This window comes from Papaver somniferum, chromosome 9 (assembly GCF_003573695.1).
Source record: "Papaver somniferum cultivar HN1 chromosome 9, ASM357369v1, whole genome shotgun sequence".
NCBI lineage: Eukaryota > Viridiplantae > Streptophyta > Magnoliopsida > Ranunculales > Papaveraceae > Papaver > Papaver somniferum.
In genome coordinates this window covers 174648810-174670397 of record NC_039366.1, presented here as the reverse complement: position 1 = coordinate 174670397, position 21588 = coordinate 174648810, and the positions used below count along the sequence as shown (strand labels likewise).

Sequence of the window (21588 nt, the reverse complement as noted above, 5' to 3'; positions counted from 1 at the left end):
TGGAACTTCATGCATATTTGGCGAAAGGAGAAACACCAAGAAATAGATTGGAAACACACAAGTTAAAAAGCCGAGCAACGAATTATGAATTAAGAGATGGGTTGCTATACCGAAAATCCTTTAGTGGACCATCACTCAGATGTTTGACACGAGAGGAAGGAGAAAAGGTGTGAAAATGTTACATAGTGGAGATGCTGGCAATCATAGTGGAGGAAGATCTTTGGCACATAGAGCAAAAATGCAAGGTTATTACTGGCCATACATGCATGAAGATGCAAAACAAATATCAAGACGTTGCGAAGATTGTCAGCGGCATGGAAAGAAAATACATGCACCAGGAGCACCATTGTCATCTTCAACCAGTGTGTGGCCTTTGGAAATGGGGCTTAGACATTGTGGGGCCATTTTTACCAGGAACTGGACAAAGAAGATACTTAATAGTCGCAACAGATTATTTCACAAAATGGACAGAAGTGAAGGCAGTACAACATATTCGCGACAAAGATATCTTTACATTCATATTCGAAAATATCATTTGCAGATTGGAATTCCTGCACAGTTGGTATCTGATAATGGGAAACAGTTTGAGGGGCAGAATATAGAAATGTTACTTAATGCATTCAAGATAAAATGTGGAAAGTCACTCCTTTGTATCCACAAGCTAATGGGCAAGTAGAAGCAACAAATAAAACAATTGCAGATATATTAAAGAAGAAATTGGAAGGACATCACAGAGCATGGTGCGAACAAGTACATAATGCAGTATGGGCTTATAATACAACTAGAAGAGAAGCTACTGGAATGTCACCTTTTTGTTTAACATACGGAGTTGAAGCGGTGTTACCAACAGAAGTTGTTATTCCGACAACAAAAAGAGAAGCTTGGGAGAAAAATCTTAGTGCGGGCTTAATTTTAAACAAACTTGATGAATTAGAAGAAGAAAGAAGAGAAAAAGCTTTACAACATATGGAGAATTATCAGCGAAGATTAGCTCGAGAATATAATAAACGTGTCAAAATACGCGAATTTCAACCAGGAGATTTAGTTCTGCGAGAAACACCAATATATCAGCGAGAAAATGGTGGAAAATTAGCGAAAAAATGGGATGGACCTTACATCATTAAGGAGATAGTTGGAACAGGAGCTTATAGATTAATGGATCCAGAAGGAAGAGATGTTGGTCATAGATTAGACAGACCATGGAACAGGTTGTACTTAAAAAGATATTAGTAAGAAGCTTTGAGAAGTTATGGAATTCTGAAAGAATAATTGCAAGATTACTCATATCAAAACAAGATCATGATGTGCGAAATTTTCGCAGAGACAATGACATAAAAGAAAGGGGCGAACCTTTATGGCGTACACCCTAGTTCGCGAATAAAATTTCGCAAGAGGCAAATGTAAGACCTAAAGTACGTCATTATTGGTACCTGTTACATGGCTCAGGGAAAGGCTACACCGCCACCGGAACCTGAGTCATGGAGATTTGGGGTCAATAAAGCCCATCCGGGAGAGGCACCTTGGATTCTCACTTAAGCATATGACTTAGGTTGGGCGACTAAGGTAATAAGGACTCTCCCAAGGAGTGCAGATCTGATCAAGGCGCCGAGGTACACGGTTGAGTCAAGAGTGCCGGGGCGTTTGAAGCGTCCTTGCCATTCTTGACAAGTCTTGGCTTATACTGCACTCGGCCTGAAGAAAACCCCACTTAGGGTGCAGTCTCGTAACCATAAGCCCTATAGGTAAAAGGGATAAGAGGCTGCGAAAACAACTGGTTTTTGTTAAGACTGGATGGGAGGAGATCCTTGTATGATAGAAGTACGCCTCCTTGAAGGGGCAACCAGGGGGAGATAAGGGCGGCACCCTCCATTAGGAGATGATAAGTGTCTTAAGACGCAAATGTCATGAGGCTTTTTATTCGCAAGGATATTAAGGCTGTCATATTTGTGCAACATCCTGAAGAGGCAATAATACAAAAAAAAGGATAAGACGAGATCAATGGGTTTTCGCATGAAAGTGCGAAGACGTCCTGCGATTTCGTCGCAAGACGGCAATGTCATGGGGCTTTATTTTCGCAAGAATATTTAGGCCTGTCATATTGTCGCAACATTCCTGAAGAGGCCATAATACAAAAGAAAAAGTTAAGACAAGATCAATGGTTTTTTTATGAAAGTGCAAGGACGTCCTGCGATTTTGTCGCAATGACAAGAATGGCATAATAAGACCTTTAATTAGGAAGGCAAAATAAGACCATATGATAAAACAAATTAATTATAAGCATTCATACAGATTATTTTTTGCAAGAAAGATAATGAGAGGCAAGTATGGGAATCGATACACAAGAAGCATTATCTTTCTTATCAAACAAAATATTAAAAGGAAAAGTTGACTCCAAAGTCGATTGAAAAATGTAACTCTCAAAAGTGATAAAAATAAGACAGTTCAAGAAGACAAAGCTAGATAAGAAGCTCAAGCTTCAATATTAATGTCAGTAGCAGGAGATGACAGAAATTCTTCGCCAATATTCTCGCAAGCTCTCCTTCATTTCGGCTTTGATCTTCGCCATGACTAGCATCTTGATTATCGCCAGCAATTACTTCTTCAGGAGAAATTTCTTTCTCATTCTGATTAACACCAGCAGATACTTCTTTAGAAGGAACCTCTTCTTCATCTTCCAGAAATTATCCTCTGCACCGCTTTCGTAATCATAATCACTATCAGCAGGACGAGGAACTTCATCATCATCTACTTCTAAGGATCAATTGATGTAGGAGGAAGAGAGTTGGACAATAAATGTCATTTACAAGGACTTCAGCCCGAGATGAACTTGGCGAAGAAGTGCTCTTTGATGATTCCTATCTTGAATATCCTTAAAATAAGCAAGATAATCAAGTCTTCTTTCTGCTCGGTCGCGAGAACCAGTAAGGGTAGAGACGAGCAATGCATTTTCTTTGCGAATTTTAGCATATTTAGCCTCCAAATCAGAAATAGAAGAATGAAGATTCTTCTCAGACTCTGCGAAAAATAGTACAAAATTTTATTAAGATAAGGAATTCAGAGAGATATGACAAAGAAAAGATAATTAAGGCAGTCAAACTATTATGACTACCTTCCTTTTGCGAAATAAGGTGTTGAATCAAGGATAGACAACTATTCTCCCAATGGTCCATTGCGTCATCAAATTTATCTCCAACTAAACCTTTAAGTCGAGACTGAAGATTTTTCTCTTTAGAAACAAGAAAGGCATTTTTCTTCGCAAGAGAAGAATAAGATTCTTCTAATTTAGAATATTATTCTTTAAGCTGATTTGCCTTCACACTTAAAGCTATTCTACCTTGAATGAGTGTATCTCTTTCAGCGATAGATGATTTTGTTACTTCTTTAAGTTCATTTCTCAAAGAGCGAAGAGATTGCTCTTGGTCAGCACATACTTTTTGGAGAATATAAAGTTGTTGCGAAGATATCGCCTTCTTGTTTAAATAAGTTCGCTTCTCTTGAGATAAGGTTTTATTCTCATCTGATAAAGTTTCCATCCCTAAATTAGCTTTAGTTAAAGAATAAGAAAGATGAGATACTTCATTGCTTAATAGATCTTGTCTTTGAACCAATTGAGTATTTTCATTGGTAAGATTATTTATCTGATCAAGAGAATATGAATAGAGGTCATCTAATTGGTTATATTGATCCATCAAGATTTCTTTATCAACACGGGCTTCTTCAACAGCAGATTCAAATTGATATCTCTCCATTATTCGTTTCTGATTAAATGATTAACATGCGAAAGAGGGATTTAAAGGATAATTAAACATGGGAAGGATAAAACCATCTAAAAGGAAAATTAAAGAAATAAATAAGGAAATCATACCTCTTAATTCATCATTCTTCTTACGAAGATTGTCACGATCCAGCAAAACATTCTGAAGCTTCTGGTTTTCAAGACGAAGAGCATTACATTCTTTTTCTAAAGCTGTCTGCGAAGCAGCTCTGCCAGAACCCAAATGCTTGCTCAGAATTTCGCAAACATTAGACTTGGTGGGATCAGTAGAAGACTTCTTGCCATCATCCAGAATTTCAGATAAAACTTTGAAAGCAATATCTATCCCTTCCACATTTTCTTTCGACAGAGGGAGAGACTTGGGTAGAGAACTGGTAGAGACAGAAGGTTGAGAAACATTCTCAATGGGAAGAGAAGATGTTTCATTCGCAGAAGGATCCACAGGGGGAATTTCAATCATAGAAAGGTCAACTGAAGAAATGAAGTCAGAAGCAGCATTTTCGCGAATTGGAGATAAAGGTTTATCTTGCGAAGATGTCGCAGGAGATTTGGAAGAAATGAGTAGGTGGAATGGAACAGAAGTTGGAACAGTTTTAAGGTGGCGAGATTTCTTGTGAGGTTTATGAAGATCTTTATCACCCTGCGAATTACAATCTAGATAAAAAACAGAGGCAACAATATTGTTATTAGAAAAAGATAGTGTTTCTTACTACCTTCTCATTCGCAGACTTTCTTTTATGTTCGACAACCTTATGCTGTGATTTGGGATTGTTAGGGTTCTGAACTGTAAATTTAGTGTTGGAGCCGCTTTTGCTGAAATAACAAGAGTATGGGAATCACATAAACAACATCAAATAAGGCAATAAACAAGATTAATTTCAAATATATCAATTTCAGCAAAACTCATAAGGAAGAAAAGAGAAGACTAACCTTGATGAATCCATGAAAAATGATAGCAGGGAGATTGTCTCGAAGAAGATCACGAACTATGAAGATCTAGTATGAAGATGAAGAAGAACTTAAAAAGGTTGAAGAGGAAAGAAGAAAGGTTGCAATAATGGAATTTGCAGAAGAACGATGAAGTTGCAGAGAGAATAAAAAGAAAGAAGAAGAGAGTGAAAAAGAATATATATAGAGGGAATTTTTCCTCGAGAAAATAAACACGGTTGATACGGAAAGATATAAGTAGTTAAAAAGTAACGGTTACAAAAGACGTGTCGAGAAATAAATGGAAGAAAGAATACGTGTGATAAATGCAGAATATGAAAAGATAAGCAGTTGCGGAATTTCTCACATCATTCTCTACTTTGCAGAGAAGATATGAGAAGAGGCAAGATGTAGGATCAGAATCTCGCAACAATTATGTCTCAGCGAAATTATCAATGATACAGCACAATAGCGTCGCAGAACAATTTCAGAAATGACGTCAGCAAGGATCATGAGAAAGATATGATAGTCCTGCGAAAATTAGAGAGCTTGTGAAATTAACATTTGTAAGGTTGCAAGAATGTCGCAAACCATATCCGAAAATAAAGGACAGATTAGCTGTCATCCATTATGTATTTCCTTATAAATAGTCATTCGAATTGTAAAGAAAGGAGAGAGATCTTTTTTGAGTAAGAAACAAGTAAATAGGAGAGAGAAAGTTCAAAGCAGAGATCATTCTTGACTTCTTTATCTTTCTTGTAAGAACATTCAAAAGTGAATCAATAAAATGAAGAAGATAAACCTAAAAAATGAGTTGATCAACAATGAAATCATATGAGGGGTGTAGTGTTGGATTTCCTGCAACTACAAAGAAATCACAAACATCTTCGTCTCATCGTTTGTGATTCCGCAATATCTAGTTTCGCTACCATACGATTTAGATTATTGTGAGGTGATTGATAATTCTAGGCTGTTCTTCGGGAATATAAGTCCGGGTTATCGATTGGTTCCCGTTCACCTTGATTTTATCAAAAGACAGAACAAAACTTGTAGGTTTATCTATGGGAGACGGATTTATCTATCATCGTAGACTTTTCTGTGATACAAATTTGTTTATTAAAGTCTTCGAATTTGGGTCGTAGCAACTCTTGGTTGTGGGTGATATCAGCTAAGGGAATCAAGTGCGTAGTATCCTGATGGGATCAGAGACGTAAGGAGCGCAATTGTACCTTGAATCGGTGTGATATTGATTAGGGTTCAACTACAGTCCAGACCGAAGTTAGTTTGTAGTAGGATAGTGTCTGTAGCGGCTTAATACAGTGTGGTGTTCAATCTGGACTGGGTCCAGGGGTTTTTCTGCATTTGCGGTTTCCTCGTTAACAAAATTTCTGGTATCTGTGTTATTTCTATTCCGCATTATATTTTGTTATATAATTAAAATATCACAGGTTGTGCGTTTGTATCGATTAATTGTGAAATCCAACCTTTGGTTGTTGATTGGAAATTGATTGATCCTTGGATATTGGTCTTTGGTACTATCCAAGGTTATTCCTTGTATTTGATAAAGACTCGCAGATTTATATTTGCTTGAGTAAAGATCAAATCAAGAGAAGAAATATTAATTCCTCGATATACTTTTACCTAGATTGAGTCTGACTGACTAGTTGATTCTCTAGAAAGTATATTGGAGTTAGTCCATACAGATTGCTAATCGAAATATTGGGTGTGGTTGTTAGACCCCCGCTTTTTCAATTGGTATCAGAGTAGGCAAACACGTTTAAAGGCCTTAATTATCTGTGATTGTAGCAATCTGATTCTGTGGACAAAGTAGTATCTCCTATCTACGCATAGTCTATGTCTTCCCATACTTTTGATTATGTCAAGTGTCTTGGTTTTTACTCAAAGGATAATTCCTTAGTTGATTCTTCCGAATCCAGAGGAAGAAACAAGACAAGTGACAAGGAGTCAGAAGAAGAAAGGAATATCACCAAAACGAAAGAAAATCCAAATGAGACAATTGATTTTCATAATCATTCTCAACTCTTGGATGAATTTGAGAAGTCTCTTAGTCGAGAACGTGAACTCTATAAGATTATTGAGTCCTTTTCTAACAATATTAAAAAACTCACTCAGGAAAATATGCTGCAACAAAAAAAGATTAGTATCCTTGAGAATATTGTTAGAGAGGGAACAATTAGAGAAAAACGTTTAATTGAGACACACTTCTCTGATCTGAACATGTTGAAACAGAGAATATTGATGCATCTCTTCACCTAGCCCAAAAACAGTCTGTCTCCTTAACTAAGGATAACACTGTAATGAGAAATTCTTCCGTGTCACCTGCTGAGTTACCTGACATGAAGAAAAAATCACCAAAGGAAGTCACTGCAAAATATAAATAGCAAACTTCCAAACGGGACATGGGTTTGAATCAGCTATCCTTCAACAATTCTCTTCCACGAAATTTTTCCTTCTGTGGGAAAAGGAATCATAGTGATAAAAATTGTTTTTCTAGGAAGAAACAGATCTCCGATCTTCAAAATCTGTTCACAGACTATTTCGAACAAACTTTGCAGCTGGAAAGAGGAAGAATGGATGATCTTCATGTGGCGGGTTATGAACAAATGAGAAACTTTTACATTTTTGGAAACGAATGGAAGATTGTTTTGTTAGAATCTTCAAAAAAAATTTACATTTTTTGAAACCACTTTCTCATGATGATTGATAAAGATTGTTTTGTTAGAATAATAAGAATAAGAACAGTTTTCCAAAGGAAGGAAGAGAGACTGAAAAGAAAACGTTACTAAAAAGATATGTATTTCTACTATGTCGTGCATAATAAATGAAGCTAATACTTGGGACATGTATGGATAAATAAGGATTAAATTTCACTATTTGCTTCTTTTGATCGGAAAAACTTACCTAATTTTACGAAGAAATTTTTGGTCTGTTTCGACTCCGCAAATGTTACAAAGTGGTCTATCATAAATGGGCTAACATTTAAGATTAAAGCTTACCGTTTTGAATAGAAATACTTACCAAATATTTTCGCCCCTAATTCTTTCATTGCGATATTTACTTCCATGATTATCCTCCCACCATCATGAATACTCATATATAATTTGCCGTGCATGTCCAATTTTTTTCGCTCCTAATTCTTTTCATTCATATATTTACTTCCCTGATTATCCTCCCACCATCATGAATACCCATAAATAATGTAGAAAATCCATATTATGTAAAGAAACGGCTGCTCCTATATTCACCCAGAAAAAAAAACGTCCAAAAAATTAAAAGTTGTTGTAAGGCTTGTAGCCCATGGATTTACGGCCCAATATATTATCTAGGGTTTTCTTCCTACATGTATATATAGGATATTATTCCATGTAACCTGACGATGTTGTTCAATAGAAACTTTCCTCTACCTCTTTATCTTCCCTATATTTCCACTGCAAAATGCTATCATGCACGAAGCTATACTGCAGAGCTAAATTGGATTGGGTGATTTTTTTCCTACATGGATGATAACACACAAGTTGTTCGATAAAAAAAAAAGGATTTTCGATTTACATCAAGGAAGTTATGCAATCATCATAAAGCTAAGTTTATTTTTTCCCGTTTTTTTATTTATTTATGGGTTGATTGTATTGAATTGTATTTTTTGCCATCATATATAACTATTCACTTGTATTGTATTTTTTGTCATCATACCTATTCAATCTAAGATGATGATTGATCGGATTGTATCATAGCTATTAAATCTACTATGATGATTGATCGGATTGTAATTATATTCTACTGTATAGACACTAATCCGTTTATATTTGCGTTAACGTATGAAGGAAAGTATGTTCGTGATAGAAAGGGTGTTCGTGAAAGAAAGAGAATCTGTGAAGGAACTCTTTTGTCCGGTCTACCCGGTCCGGCCAACCCTGGTCTAGCCCGACCCAGTTCGATCCAACCCGGTCTATCCCAACCGGTCTGGTCTACCCCGATCTATCCCAAACCGGTCCGTTCCGACCAAACCCGGTGCAACTCTGTCCTGTTCCATCCCGGTTCTGGTGTCCTGTTCCGGCATGGTTTTAGGCTGTGCGCATCCAAGTTTGTTCCGGTTCTGTCTATATACAGTGGGAACCAAAAATTGAGGTATGTAACTAACTAATGTGGGTTTTTACGTTGAATATTTGTTGGGCTAATCTATTTAGCTGTTTTTAGAACATGTATAGTTCTGTTTTTTTTTTTGTCTTAAGATAAGTGCATATCATATAAACGGTCAACTTAAATTATGATTGTTGATCTCGACCATTAAGAATTTTGGTTTTAATGTTATTTTGTTCTCTTGAATATGATATTGGCTATAGTTGGACGATGTTTCTTTTTTGTTCAATTGGTTGTACCAACTCAATTCCAACGTATTCATTTGGGGCTTATAAGTACTTGAGCACCATTATTGGATACTGGATATTTTCCTCAAATTTGAATGTTTAGTGGGATGTAATCCACTTACTGGCATAGTGAAAATATGTGCAGAGGGACATATGTATCATGAGAAAAAAAATGTACTTTTGTCTTTGGTAGTAATAACACCAACACACAAGTACAACCGAATATGGGATCAAATAAAATGTAATTATAGCTCCCATCATAAATAAAAGAGTTGGAAATGCACCTGACCATAGGTGTTGGTATATACAATGTAATGTGGGTATCATAGTAGCAACCAATTTCACATCAACTTTAATGGCAACAAGAACTTTGCCTGGCCAATTGACTATCTTATTCAGTTGAACTAGATCCAATGTCTGCATTTATGGAATGAAACCACGAGACATAAATTCTCTAAAGCACTTGAGGTATATCTGGATGAAACATAACATATATTCGCTCTAAAGTAATTGAGTTGAATCCGACTTTTGTTACGTAATAAGGCCACACCACTTATTAGATCTCTCAAGACTCAATGTCTAATTGATAGTGGTTTTCTCCCACTAATTTAAGGAATATACACTAGTTTTTGAATTAATTCTTTATAATGTGACTACGGTGATTGGATCATCGAGCGAAGCAATGCTCAAATTTTGTTTCCAAGATGGAACAAAGATTAAAAGTCACAAAAGCTTTATATGTATCGAGAGCTAATCGCCTTGTTAAATTCCAAAGAGACTCATGCAAGTGGTTATAGAAACTGACAATGATTAGAATGTAATTGATTATATCTTTTTAGTCTCTAACATATTTGGAAGTTCATATATCTTAGAGAAACTAATGAGTCAATCTAGTGAAATGTAAATCACTATAGTATTTGGATTACTGAATCCATATTGACTCCGACGATGAAATGTTGGGAATTGACTCATAAAGGCTTTGACATAACCATAAAGGCACTTTGGTTGTGACATGATGTTTCGTTTTGAAAGGAATCATACGTACATCATTGTGTTTGAGTGGACGAGATAATGGAAAAAAGATTGACTGAATGCGAAGTAACAACATATCTCTCAATAAGTGTTTTCTAAAGTACTAGATGTACAATCCCCCTTCCCATTATGCTTTTAGGTAAGAAAGCATATCGCTCATTTTTACAAAGTCTTCAGTAAAACAGGATCGAGACCATCCTAAGATGCAAATGGTAAAAAATTCCATATTACAAAGAAAACAAGGTGAATTTAGAAAAATATTCATGCAAAATGCGGATCACTAGAGTGACTTATGTCTCTGGTGAATGTTTTGACATTTTGGACTAGTTATAGTTCCCAAGAAATTTTTGTTTGGAAAACTACTAGCACATATTTTACATGTAAGGTCTCACCACCCCTTGTAAATGTGAGCGAGTATACATCAAAAGGACTTGATGGTTATTGCACGTTTAATAGGATCAATACGGAGCATCCTATACCCCATGGTTTCGCAAAGGATATCATCAAAGGTTACAGATGGTGCCTAAGGCATAGTTATGCGTACAAACCTACCTTTAATTGCTTGGGTGAATAAGTAATATTAACGCATCTTTACTTAATTCATTTTAGAACCCAATATTAGTCAACATTTTATGCGTACCAGTTGGTAACTGGATTTAAGCCTGACATTCGTGTTCTTACGCATTTTTTTGTTGCATTATATATGTGCCATTACGATTCCACATCGTACTATGATGGGTCTTCAAAACTGTTAAGTAGTTATGTTGTAAATGGAGTTCCCAACAATTATCCGCATTTTAAAACTTTTGGCAGGAGATCTCTTACCGCTAGATTTGCGGGTTATAACTTTAATGAGACAGTCTTCCCGTCGTTAGGGGGATATAAGAAAAAATATTTTCTAAGGGAACGACATGAATTGTCGTGGTGTTTCCCATTGTGTCTCATATTGATTCTTGTACTCCACAAATGTAAATGTGAAGTGACAAAGAATAATCGATTTTCAGAATGTACATTGATGTCACTAAAGTAGGTGAGAAAGGCACAACTTATTTATATCATCAGAAATCATCTCATAAGATTCTCTCTGAATATGTCCATGAATCAAAATGGAGGACGCTCCGAAGTTTAATGATTCTAGAGAATAATGACATCCCAAGTGGATTATGAGAATGCGCACGAGTCAATGGAAAGATCATGCGAGCATATTGATGATTAATTTCATATACACTTGCGTAAGGAAATAGAGCAAGATGAGATCGAACCATGCTTCTTATTGTTTAATGTCAACAAAGAGCATATTTGGCCTACACAATCCAGGTAGAACTTAGTTCTTTGACAAATATACAGGTATTTGGTGTGGTAGTGCTAACCAGCCAAGTGTAAAGCCTATGGGACATACATGATTATTTGTCATAGAGCACAGTGGGAAGAACGAAGTCTTAAAGTATCAAGACTCGCCTAGTGGCGCGAGGTTTCTCACAAAGCCCTGAAATTGTTCTCTTGTAATGAATGTTATGGCGTTCCGCTACTTAGTTAGCTTGTAATTTCAAAAGGATTTAAAATGCAGCATATGTATGTGGTTGTTACGTATCTCTGAAAGAATCAAGAGATAGCAGATATTTACAAAAGTAATTGATAACCTTTTGTTTCCCAAATCAAGTGACTCTAAACCGCAGAGTGCGTTTACAGTTAGATATAACGCTCAGTTATAGATTGAAGCAATCAGGCGGATGTGGTATACCCGTCTAAGTGGCTATTTGATTTGGAGGGGATAGACAAGTAAGTTATTTTTCCTTGCGTGTCCACAAGAAAGTTCCTTATTTGGAATTGTAGTTATCTATGTCGATGGTAAAGACATGATGGGTACTCTTGATGTAATAAGAGACCTTAAAATCTATTTGAAATCCGAATTTGAGATGAAAAATCTGGGGAAAGCTCGATCAAATACTGAGCTTGTGGTATATTATTCCACCAGTTTGCATATGTCCAAAGTTGTCAGGAAATTTAACAAGGACATGCATCCTGCTAGCACTCCCATGATTAGTTGAGGTACAAATGTAAGTAAATGACCATTTCGTCTAAAGGAAAATGGCGAAGATGTGTTAGGATATGAAATTCCCCTATCTAAGTGCAATAGACGCATTGTTGTACTTAGAATAATGTAATCGACTAAATATTTCATCCTTAGTGAACTATTTAATTAGCTAGATATAGTTTAGCACCGACACAATGTCTTTGGAATGGTATAATGAATGTAACCATATACTTAAAAGGAACCATTGACATGAGTTTGTTTTTTCCCTACAAAGACATAAAGAGGACTTCTAATGGAAGTGCAATCCTAAAGTTTTTTATTATAAAGGAATAATAATATCTTCTCCCATGAAAGTAATCAGGGGGAGACATGATTGACTTATTTACTAAATCATTTCTATATTCACTTTTGGAAAGTATATGACTAAAGGAACTGTCTGGAAACTCCTCTGAATGTAATTAGGGGGAGATGACGACATCAGGGGGAGGATCCAAGGATATGATGTCGACATAATTTACTTCGAAATTGAAGCTGTGTCGTACACTTTTTCCCTTCGATCGAGAATAGTTTTTCCCAAAGAGTTTTGTTACTCGACAAGGTTTTTAGCGAGACAACACTAAAAGCATCAACTATGTTAAACGTTGAAAACAAAAAGATCGCGTTGATATTACTGAAAATATCTGAATCAAAGAAATGAAACGCGATATTCTGTTAAGCAACGTAACTTCCAGAATCTACAACTTGGTCTTATAAACATTCAAGTCACCAAAGTAAAGTGTGATAAACTTCTTTTGACTGCATTAGACTAATGAAAATTGTCTGACATCAGGGGGAGCATCTAATAGTGTGTTGACCTATTTTCCTTCACCGAGGTTGCTTTTTCCTATAGGGTTTTGTTATTCGTCAAGGTTTTTAATGAGACAACAACAAACACCGGGAATGTAATTTTCCAGCTAAGGCTATTGTCTTTCCCACGAGGATTTTCTGCCTTAAAAGTTGTGAAGCTGATAGGTGTTGTAAAACACCTAATTTTATATCTAGTATTTATGATTTCTTTGCTATTATCCTTGTGAATTGCATCTCTTATGTTTACTTTTGAGTATTTAGGTACTGTGGAGTCATCTGGAGCAAAAGAAGGATAAAACGTCCATTTGGAGCGTAAAGGCCAAAAAAGTTGATTCACAGGCGAGTCATACTCGGAGCAGACTAGGTTCCTCAAGGAAGAGGTGGAGAATGAACTGTCAGTTTCCCATAAATGATAGTCGAACAGAGAACTAGGGTATCGGTTATCTGGGAACGATAGGCCATGTGTGAGATGGTTACCCCTTAACCACTAAAGTGGGGTGTCAATATGAATCCCTTCTCCTACACACAACCTAAATTTAAGAGAAGATTCATTTCTTTTTATCATTAGCTTTCTTTTACTCCACCTGAAATTCAGAGAGATAAAATGGTGCGGCTACTGTCTGAGAAATTGGTGGCAAGTGGTAAGCATCTGGATCGAATTCAAGGAGATGAGGATGTGAATTTAAGATCTGCTGGGAGGATGAAGAACAAAAAGAAATTCTGAGTTTAAGAAGATGAAATTAGGGTTTTGTGATTCTGAACCTGAAATTGAGATATGAGAGAAATCGAGAATGAATCCGAAGAGAAAGGGGTTTTGAGATGAATTAGAAACATGGGTATGTCTCAGATTCAAGTTTACATCAAGGTAAAAGTGTTGCTGCTGTCGACTGAAGCTGAGGATGAAGAGAAAGTTAGGGTTCTGTAAGCCAAGAAATCTGAGAAGAACAAAGGGGATCTACTGGATTTTGTGATTCATGGCTGATTGTGGAGATTAAGAACTGAGTTCCGAGTTTACAAAGAAGAATATGGTGATGGGTTTACTTTTGCAGCTGTTGGTGATAAATTAGAAGATGGGTTGATGTCGATTTGAGAAGAAGAGAAGAAATGGAAGTGGTGTCACATATGAACTGAGTATGAAGAGAATAATGGGTTCAGTTGAGATTGATCTGCTGTTGAGGATGAAATTCATTGGTTGCAGTGTTGCTGCCAGAGCTAGTGAACATGGTGGAGTTCATATTGGTGGTTGAACTGGTGAATTTGTGAGAAATTTAGGGAGATTTCATCAGAGAATGGTGATGTTGTTGGTGTTTTGCAGGGGACCTGAGATGAGCAATGAACTGTTGAAGCTGCAGATGATGCAGTTCAAGTGCAGCTGAGATGAAGCATTGGTGGACCTAGACCGAGCTGATATGAGAGCTGTAATGGAGAAGCAAGAGAAATTGAAGCGGTATTGCAGTTTGTGGCTTGAACAGGAACAACATTAGGTGTACGCTAGGATTGAACTGCAGGGGAGTTGGAGGTGCTTTTACTGCTGTGACATGATGATTGTCATGGCTATTTGCTGCTGGTAATTAGGTCAAGAAAATGAAGGGATTGATTGGTTGTGGAGCTGTGAAAGCTACAGAATGGGTAAGAATTGCTGGTACAGGTCAGATTGAAGCAATGGAACTGAAATTCTATGTTGGCATGGGCTGGTGCTGCTCATGAGAATGAAATAGTGTTGATATGAAGAAGTGTAGGCTGAGATAATGATTCAATGGGTCAGATAGTGCAGTGTTGTTGGCTATACTGAGATGCAATGGAAATGGTAGTATGACTTGAGTTATGAACTGCAATTGATGCTGCTAGTAAGCTCAGGCTGCAGCTGAAGTTCTGATGCCGAGGAAACGAGGAAGGGGTTCTGTCTGTGGTTTCATTGAACTGCAGGTGGAATTAATCTGAGAATGTCTCTGAGTTGTTGTTGCTGCTTAGATGTATGCCTAGGATTTTACAGGTGAATCTGGTGGTGCAGTGGGAGAAAGTAAGCTGCGATCTGTGCAGTTGAAATGCAGAGAATGATATGGCATGAAACAGTCTCAGGTGTTTGGTATGAAGGCGGTGTATGTGCAACTGGTGCTTGTGGTATGTGTCACAAAGCTGGAGGTATTCGAGGTTATGCTCAGTCTTGCACTTGCAATGGACTAAGGCAATGGCTGGTGCAGTTGTGTAATATAGCAGAGATGATGAGTCTGAGATGGAATTGAAGGCATTGATGGAGATGAGTTGAAGAGCTGAGACGGTGCAACTGAAAGCACTAGTGATACTGGAATGGATTGGGTGTTGCTATGTATTGATGCAGTAACAGTGTGGTTGAGTTACAAGGGTTGGTGATATGCAGGTGTTAGCAATGAATGAATGGATGCAGAGAAGTAGGGGCTCATTTGTGTTGATACTATGCTTGCTGTTATGAATTAGATGTATGTAGTAGGTGCACATGGAGAGCTCATTAATAGCTGAAGTCTTAGTCTTGAGGTATTGTTGTCATTAAAAGATGATTACAATGTAGTAATGCTGGTGAAGAAAAGTTTGAGCAGGTGATGGATGAACTGACGATTGAGCAGAAGAGATGGTGAATGTGGTAACTATTACAGGTGTGGCTTGAGATGGTGGACTTGCTTGTTGGGAGAATCAAGGAAACGGGTATGGTTGTCGTTGAATCTTGCAGTTGGCATGTAGGTGGAGGAACTGGGTCTTGGTTGCTGGTAATTCGAGCTGAGGAGGAGAAGGTACTGAAGCAATGCGGTTAAAAAGGCATGTTGCAGGCTTGTTGCAGTTGCAGCTTTGGTGTTAGTGGTGGTTATGGATTGCAGTTGAAGATACAAGATAGCGGACTAAGTTGGATATGCTGCATTTCGAGATATGCAGTTGGGGAGTTTTGCATCACAGAAGTGCAGGATGGAGCAGCAGAGTGTGCAAGCCTTGGCTGGCACCACTAAGTTAGCTCGACGAGTCATCCTGACTCGGGTGATCATTGACCGAGTTGACTGACTATGACCGGTGACCGGGTGGACTTTACCGGTCACCTGAGCTTTGTTCCGACGACGGTGCCAGCCAATTTCCGGCCGGTGACCCCAGTTTTACGGCGACTATCTTTTGGCTAAGAATTTTACTGGGCCATTTTCTACATGGGTAGTTTCTACAATATGGGTTTAGTGGACTTTTTGGTGTTGGACTTTGGAGATTATGACCTAATTTTGGAAACAAGAAGAGCTACAAAAGGAGAATGTTTCCACTTCTTTGGGGGATCACGTATTTTTTTACTTGGAGTTTTGGAGGCGAGCGGCAATTCTACAAGAGTTTGCTTTCGTATATTTTTCATTTCCTTATTTTATGAAAATGATTATGATGAACTCCATTACTATGAGTAACTAAACACAATTATTGGTTATGGGATAAAAGTTGATTTCTCAAGCATGATATTTAAATCAATGGATTAGTTTTGGCTCAACTTTATTGTTTATGATTCATTGTTAATATTGTTGCATGATTTGAGTGCTAGTTTGATTGAGTTCGGAATCAATTAGATTGGTCTTCATATCTATTGCTAGATTAGGTTTTATTATACGAAAAACTGATAAATTCCTGATTACAAGTAGCATAAATGTGAGTAGTGCTTGTAATGATATATCCTACTAGTCACATATGAATCATAGCCTTAGTTAAATCGAATTAGTGCTTTTACACGTTCGGTTGTGTTGATTAGTCTTATTCCATAAAACTTATTGCTCTTAGGGAGTTAAACTTAATTGTGCTTTTACACTTTAGGTTGTTTTCTAGGTAGAATTCACATATGCATCTTTTAATGTGGTTGTGATGAAATCAGAGAATCAGCGGGATATTCTTGCGATCAAGGTATCCTAGGACTTTTAGTAAATGAGAGATTAAAATATCAATTCTAGTCATTGATGAAAATACATGTTTGTGAATGATACTATCCCGTGACCAATATCTTACTCTTATTGATTATTTTCATATTTTATTGCTTTCAATTATTTTTATTGCATTGATAAACAAAAATCCCCCCTTGATTACTTAAGAATCTGAAAATTGCACAACAACAATTGTCTCTCTGTGGAAATGAACTCTTTCTTATCACATACTTCATTTATTTTAGTTAAGTAATAAAGTGAAATTATTTTTGACGCATACGACTGCGATCAGAAGCAACTAGTCAACTTCAACGGAGCAAAGTGATCATCTGCAACGGATCACCTTTACTTGCATCTTTCACGTTGTACTCTTTTCCCTTCGTCAAGGTTTTGTCCCACTGGGTTTTCCTTGTCAAGGTTTTAATGAGGCAACAAATTCGAGTCTAACTATGTTCTACGTTTGCGTAATATTGTACTCTTTTTCTTTAGTTCAGGTTTTGTCCCTTTGGGTTTCCCTGACGAAGTTTTAACGAGGCAATTAACCTAGACTCGTCGATCTTTGAAGATCGTATTGCATGTGATGAACTACATGTAAAATACGAGACAACATGTGAAGTACTATATGTGAAGAGCTGTATCAAGGTTTTCTCCCACTGGGTTTTTCCTTGTCAAAGTTTTAGTCAGGCAATTGATTTCGGGACAAGTCATCAAGGAGAGGACGACATTTGAAGAAATATATTCGAAGCACTAAATGTGAAGCACTAGATATGAAGTTCTACTGGACCGCACAAGGGGGAGTGTTGTAGGGCTTGTAGCCCATGGATGAGCGGCCCAATATAGTATCTAGGGTTTTCTTCCTACATGTATATATAGGATATTGTTCCATGTAACCCGACGATGTTGTTCAATAGAAACTTTCCTCTGCCTCTTTATCTTCCCTATATTTCCACTGCAGAAAAAGTTATACTTGTTACAATTGTTCAATAAGCGTGTATATAAATAGAGGAATGTATTTCTTCAACCACACCCATCAACTCATTCACACATTTCCCACTCATTCACTTATTCCCAACTTATTTTTTTGGTGAATTTTTTTTGCTTAAGAGTATCAACATGTCAAACATGATTAGATGCAGCCCCACGAAAACCATTGCCCAAAACGTGTTTTCCTTTTCGAGAATGCATGATTGCGATGAAAACAAACCTTCAGTACTCAAGTTTCGTGTTGCAAGAAAATGGGAAGAGATCGATTTCATGGCGATGAATAAAGTCACTACTTTATTATTCTGATGAAAATTGTTTAAAGTATTCATAGCGACGAGTTCTTACGAGTCAAATTAAGTCTTACGATGATGTGTGATAATTATTAAAATTATTATCATAAAAAATTGTACCTAGGTATGTCGTGCCGTTACGGCACGGGTTATTTCTAGTATATAATAAAATATAATACACACATGTCATGTCATGTCATAATTAAGAGTTTTAAAGTTCCGCATGAATCTACGACTCATAATTCAATATACGATCCGATTCCTAAAAATACAAACTGCCACGATTCACGTTTCCATAATATTGATGAACAAGTCATTAAGTGGAGCTAGTTGTTTATATAATCATATGATCAATATAAATTTCTATAATGGACTGAAATTAAATATATGGTGAGCTTTTAAATGTATTTGAATAGTTAGGATTATATGTCAAATTATAGGAAGTATCTCCTCCCAAAAGTATATCAGAAAGGTATCCCCATGTATCCTTAACATTTCGTAATTAAAAAATAGACACTTTTAATTGGAGTATATGATGCATATTCCCATATCTCACAAGTACCCAAACTCGATATGCCATCTATACTGATACGTCAAGAACTCTGAAGTATATGAGCTTCACAGTTTTTCATTCTTTTCTAGTTATTGAAACTACATCTGAAGTCTCGTTCCAATAACAGTTGTAAGCACCATCTGGAAGGAGAGAAACTTTCCGACTATTGAACGAAAGTATCATTCCAAGACTGATATTAATTTGGACATCTAAGCAAAGTCTTTTGTTTTAGCTTGGGAAACAGCTGGATATAGAGTGCACTTGAACTTTGCAAGTTCAGTCCTTGACAATTGGATTCTATTTTTCTATAATTTATTTTTTATTTTTGTTTCTACCTCTAACAGTGCACGTGTATTCGTCTATCTAATATATCTTCTCTTTTGATAAAAAAAAGTTATTATTTCCAGTAAAGAATGAGGAAAATTTCCGTATCTTGTGTAACAAATAATGCATGAACTAATCAAGGAGACACAATACGGTATGGCTCTATAATGAATTGTTGTTGCTGCTGTCCATTTTTGGATTTTCCTAATAATTGTATTTGAATGAATCTGGAATTAATGAAATTAATGCCAGAAATTTTATCGAAAAGTAATAATAGATTTATATCATGAATCAACATCATGGATATTAAATTTCATATACAGTGGTATATATATCACATATGTATGCATTCTCTGGGTACGGAAAATGATGGCAATTATTGTTATCTGGATTCTGCAAGGACCGCCAACTCATTTTCAATCCACTGAACAAACTCTCACCTTTTCAATTCCAGCTTTCAGTCCATCACTATCACTATCCAAATCCAAATTTTAGTATTTTCTTGCCATTGTGTGAACTGTGATTTTTGGGTGGAGTCATTTTTAACAAGACTCTTATCCTTTTTATCTCTACAATTAATTGGTCCAACGAACCTAATAAAACAGTGTGTCGGGATAGATGCTATTTTATTTTGTTTTATTTTACTCGATCAATAACATAAAAAAATGAACGAAAACTGAACAGGGACTAGATTAAACTAGCGCTAGCCGTGAGGCCACCACAAGTCCAACCTATTTGAATCGAAAGTATACCTCTCCAGGCCACTCTACAGATAGAAGAAAGCCTGGCCTACCCTCATAAAACTCAAAGATATCTTCAGCCAACAAACATGCTTGTTTGGCCAAAGCGTCAGCCGAAAAATTAACTTCCCTATAGTTATGAACATAACGAATATTATCATAAAAATTCTTCGCAATCCTCCACTTCGTAACTAGCTGCCAAGGCAACTCACCCTTATGAAAAGCTTGAATGCAACTCATCGAATCTGAACGAATGCAAAGGTTTTTGACATTCTACCTCTTTGCTAGCATCGCTCCATAAATAACAGCACTCACTTCCGCAAAATAGTTTGTTTGACAACCAAGGCCAACAGAAAGAACTCCAAGAACAACTACATTAGCATCTCTAAAAGTGACACCAGCTCCAGCTTGGCCTGGGTTACCGCGAGAGGCACCATCACAACATATCATTATTTCATCAGGATTGGGAGGAAACCAACTAACCTCTTTTGGCGTTGAAAACTTGCTCGATCTATGCTGCACCCTGAAATAATTCAAGATGCGCAAATCCTCTTGCGTATTATACATATGTCCCTTCATTCTAATCGAGTTATCACGAATAACCTGATAAACTCTACCTTTAAAACCTAGCCAATGCATCTTAAAATCCTCAAAATACACCTTATTGCGCATCTTCCACAATTCTGTGACTATTGCCAAGTTAGCAACTAGCCACACATCCTTTATCATCCTGCTCTGGCCTTTGGCAGCTTTGTAAGAGGCCACCAGATCTTCACTGGGTTGCAGTTTAAAAATTGTTACCGCCCAAGCCCAGATTCTCTTAGCAACTTTGCAATGCCAAGTGATATGGCTCATAGTCTCGTCATTCTTCCTACACAGGCGGCAAATCGTTGGCATGCTTCTACCAGTCTTCTTGATAATGTTATCTTCAGTTGCACAACACTGTTTCGCCCAAATTTTCCAATATTGAACACTCAAAGTAGGATGTACAACTTTCCTAGTGAACAGAGTTGCAGTAGGCAAAACTTCAGCTGGCGCCTTAATAGCAGCCTTTGCAGACTTGACTGAAAAAACGCCCTTGGTATCCAAATCCCATATTTTGTAATCATCCCCACCAGCAATAAGCGGCAGATTATCAACATCAATATTACAAAGAATCATCAAATCCCTCACGCGAGGAGGTATGGCCTAAGCACCATCAACAATAATATCACTCACCTTTGTTGTGAAATCATTTGGCCCTTTGGAAAAAACTCCAAGCCGCTTCGCAATAGAAAAATCCCCACACCAATTATCAAAAAATAAGGAAGTATTAGTACCATCACCTACAATTGATCGAGTGTGCGATTGCGCAAAGTTATAGACCAATCTAATCCCAGGGAAAACTGAGGAACCCAATTTATAATCGATCAAGTTTCCATTCAACTTGAAGTATTTCGCCCTCAAGAATCTGGCCCAAATCTTGTCTGAATCTCGAATAGAAACCCGCAACTTCATAAGCATGGCCCTATTAACATCCAACAACTTCTTAAGGCCAAGGCCACCTTCACGCCTCGAGCAACACAAATCATCATAAAGAACCGTAAAATATTTACGTTTCTCAGCATCTCCCGACCATAGAAAATTTCTAATGGCCCTCTCAACCTGCTTAATAATCGTGCATGGCCACTTGTTGACAGCCATAGAATGAAGCACATAGCTAGATATCACTGATCTAATCAAAACAAGTCTGGCCTGAAAGGATAGAAGCTTACCTTTCCAGCCGGCCAACTTGTCCATAATTTTTTCC

General features: G+C 37.0%; 1 protein-coding gene across 1 annotated transcript; it reads right to left on the bottom strand.

The window, feature by feature from the left end:
* Window positions 1-17812: 17812 nt before the first annotated feature.
* LOC113312892 lies at window positions 17813-20960 on the bottom strand. The gene is made up of 3 exons (XM_026561623.1): window positions 20077-20960; window positions 19812-19929; window positions 17813-17857 (listed from the first exon to the last, which is right to left on the bottom strand). The coding sequence occupies exons 1-3, from the start codon at window positions 20958-20960 to the stop codon at window positions 17813-17815; spliced, it is 1047 nt and encodes a 348-aa protein (XP_026417408.1).
* Window positions 20961-21588: the final 628 nt, after the last annotated feature.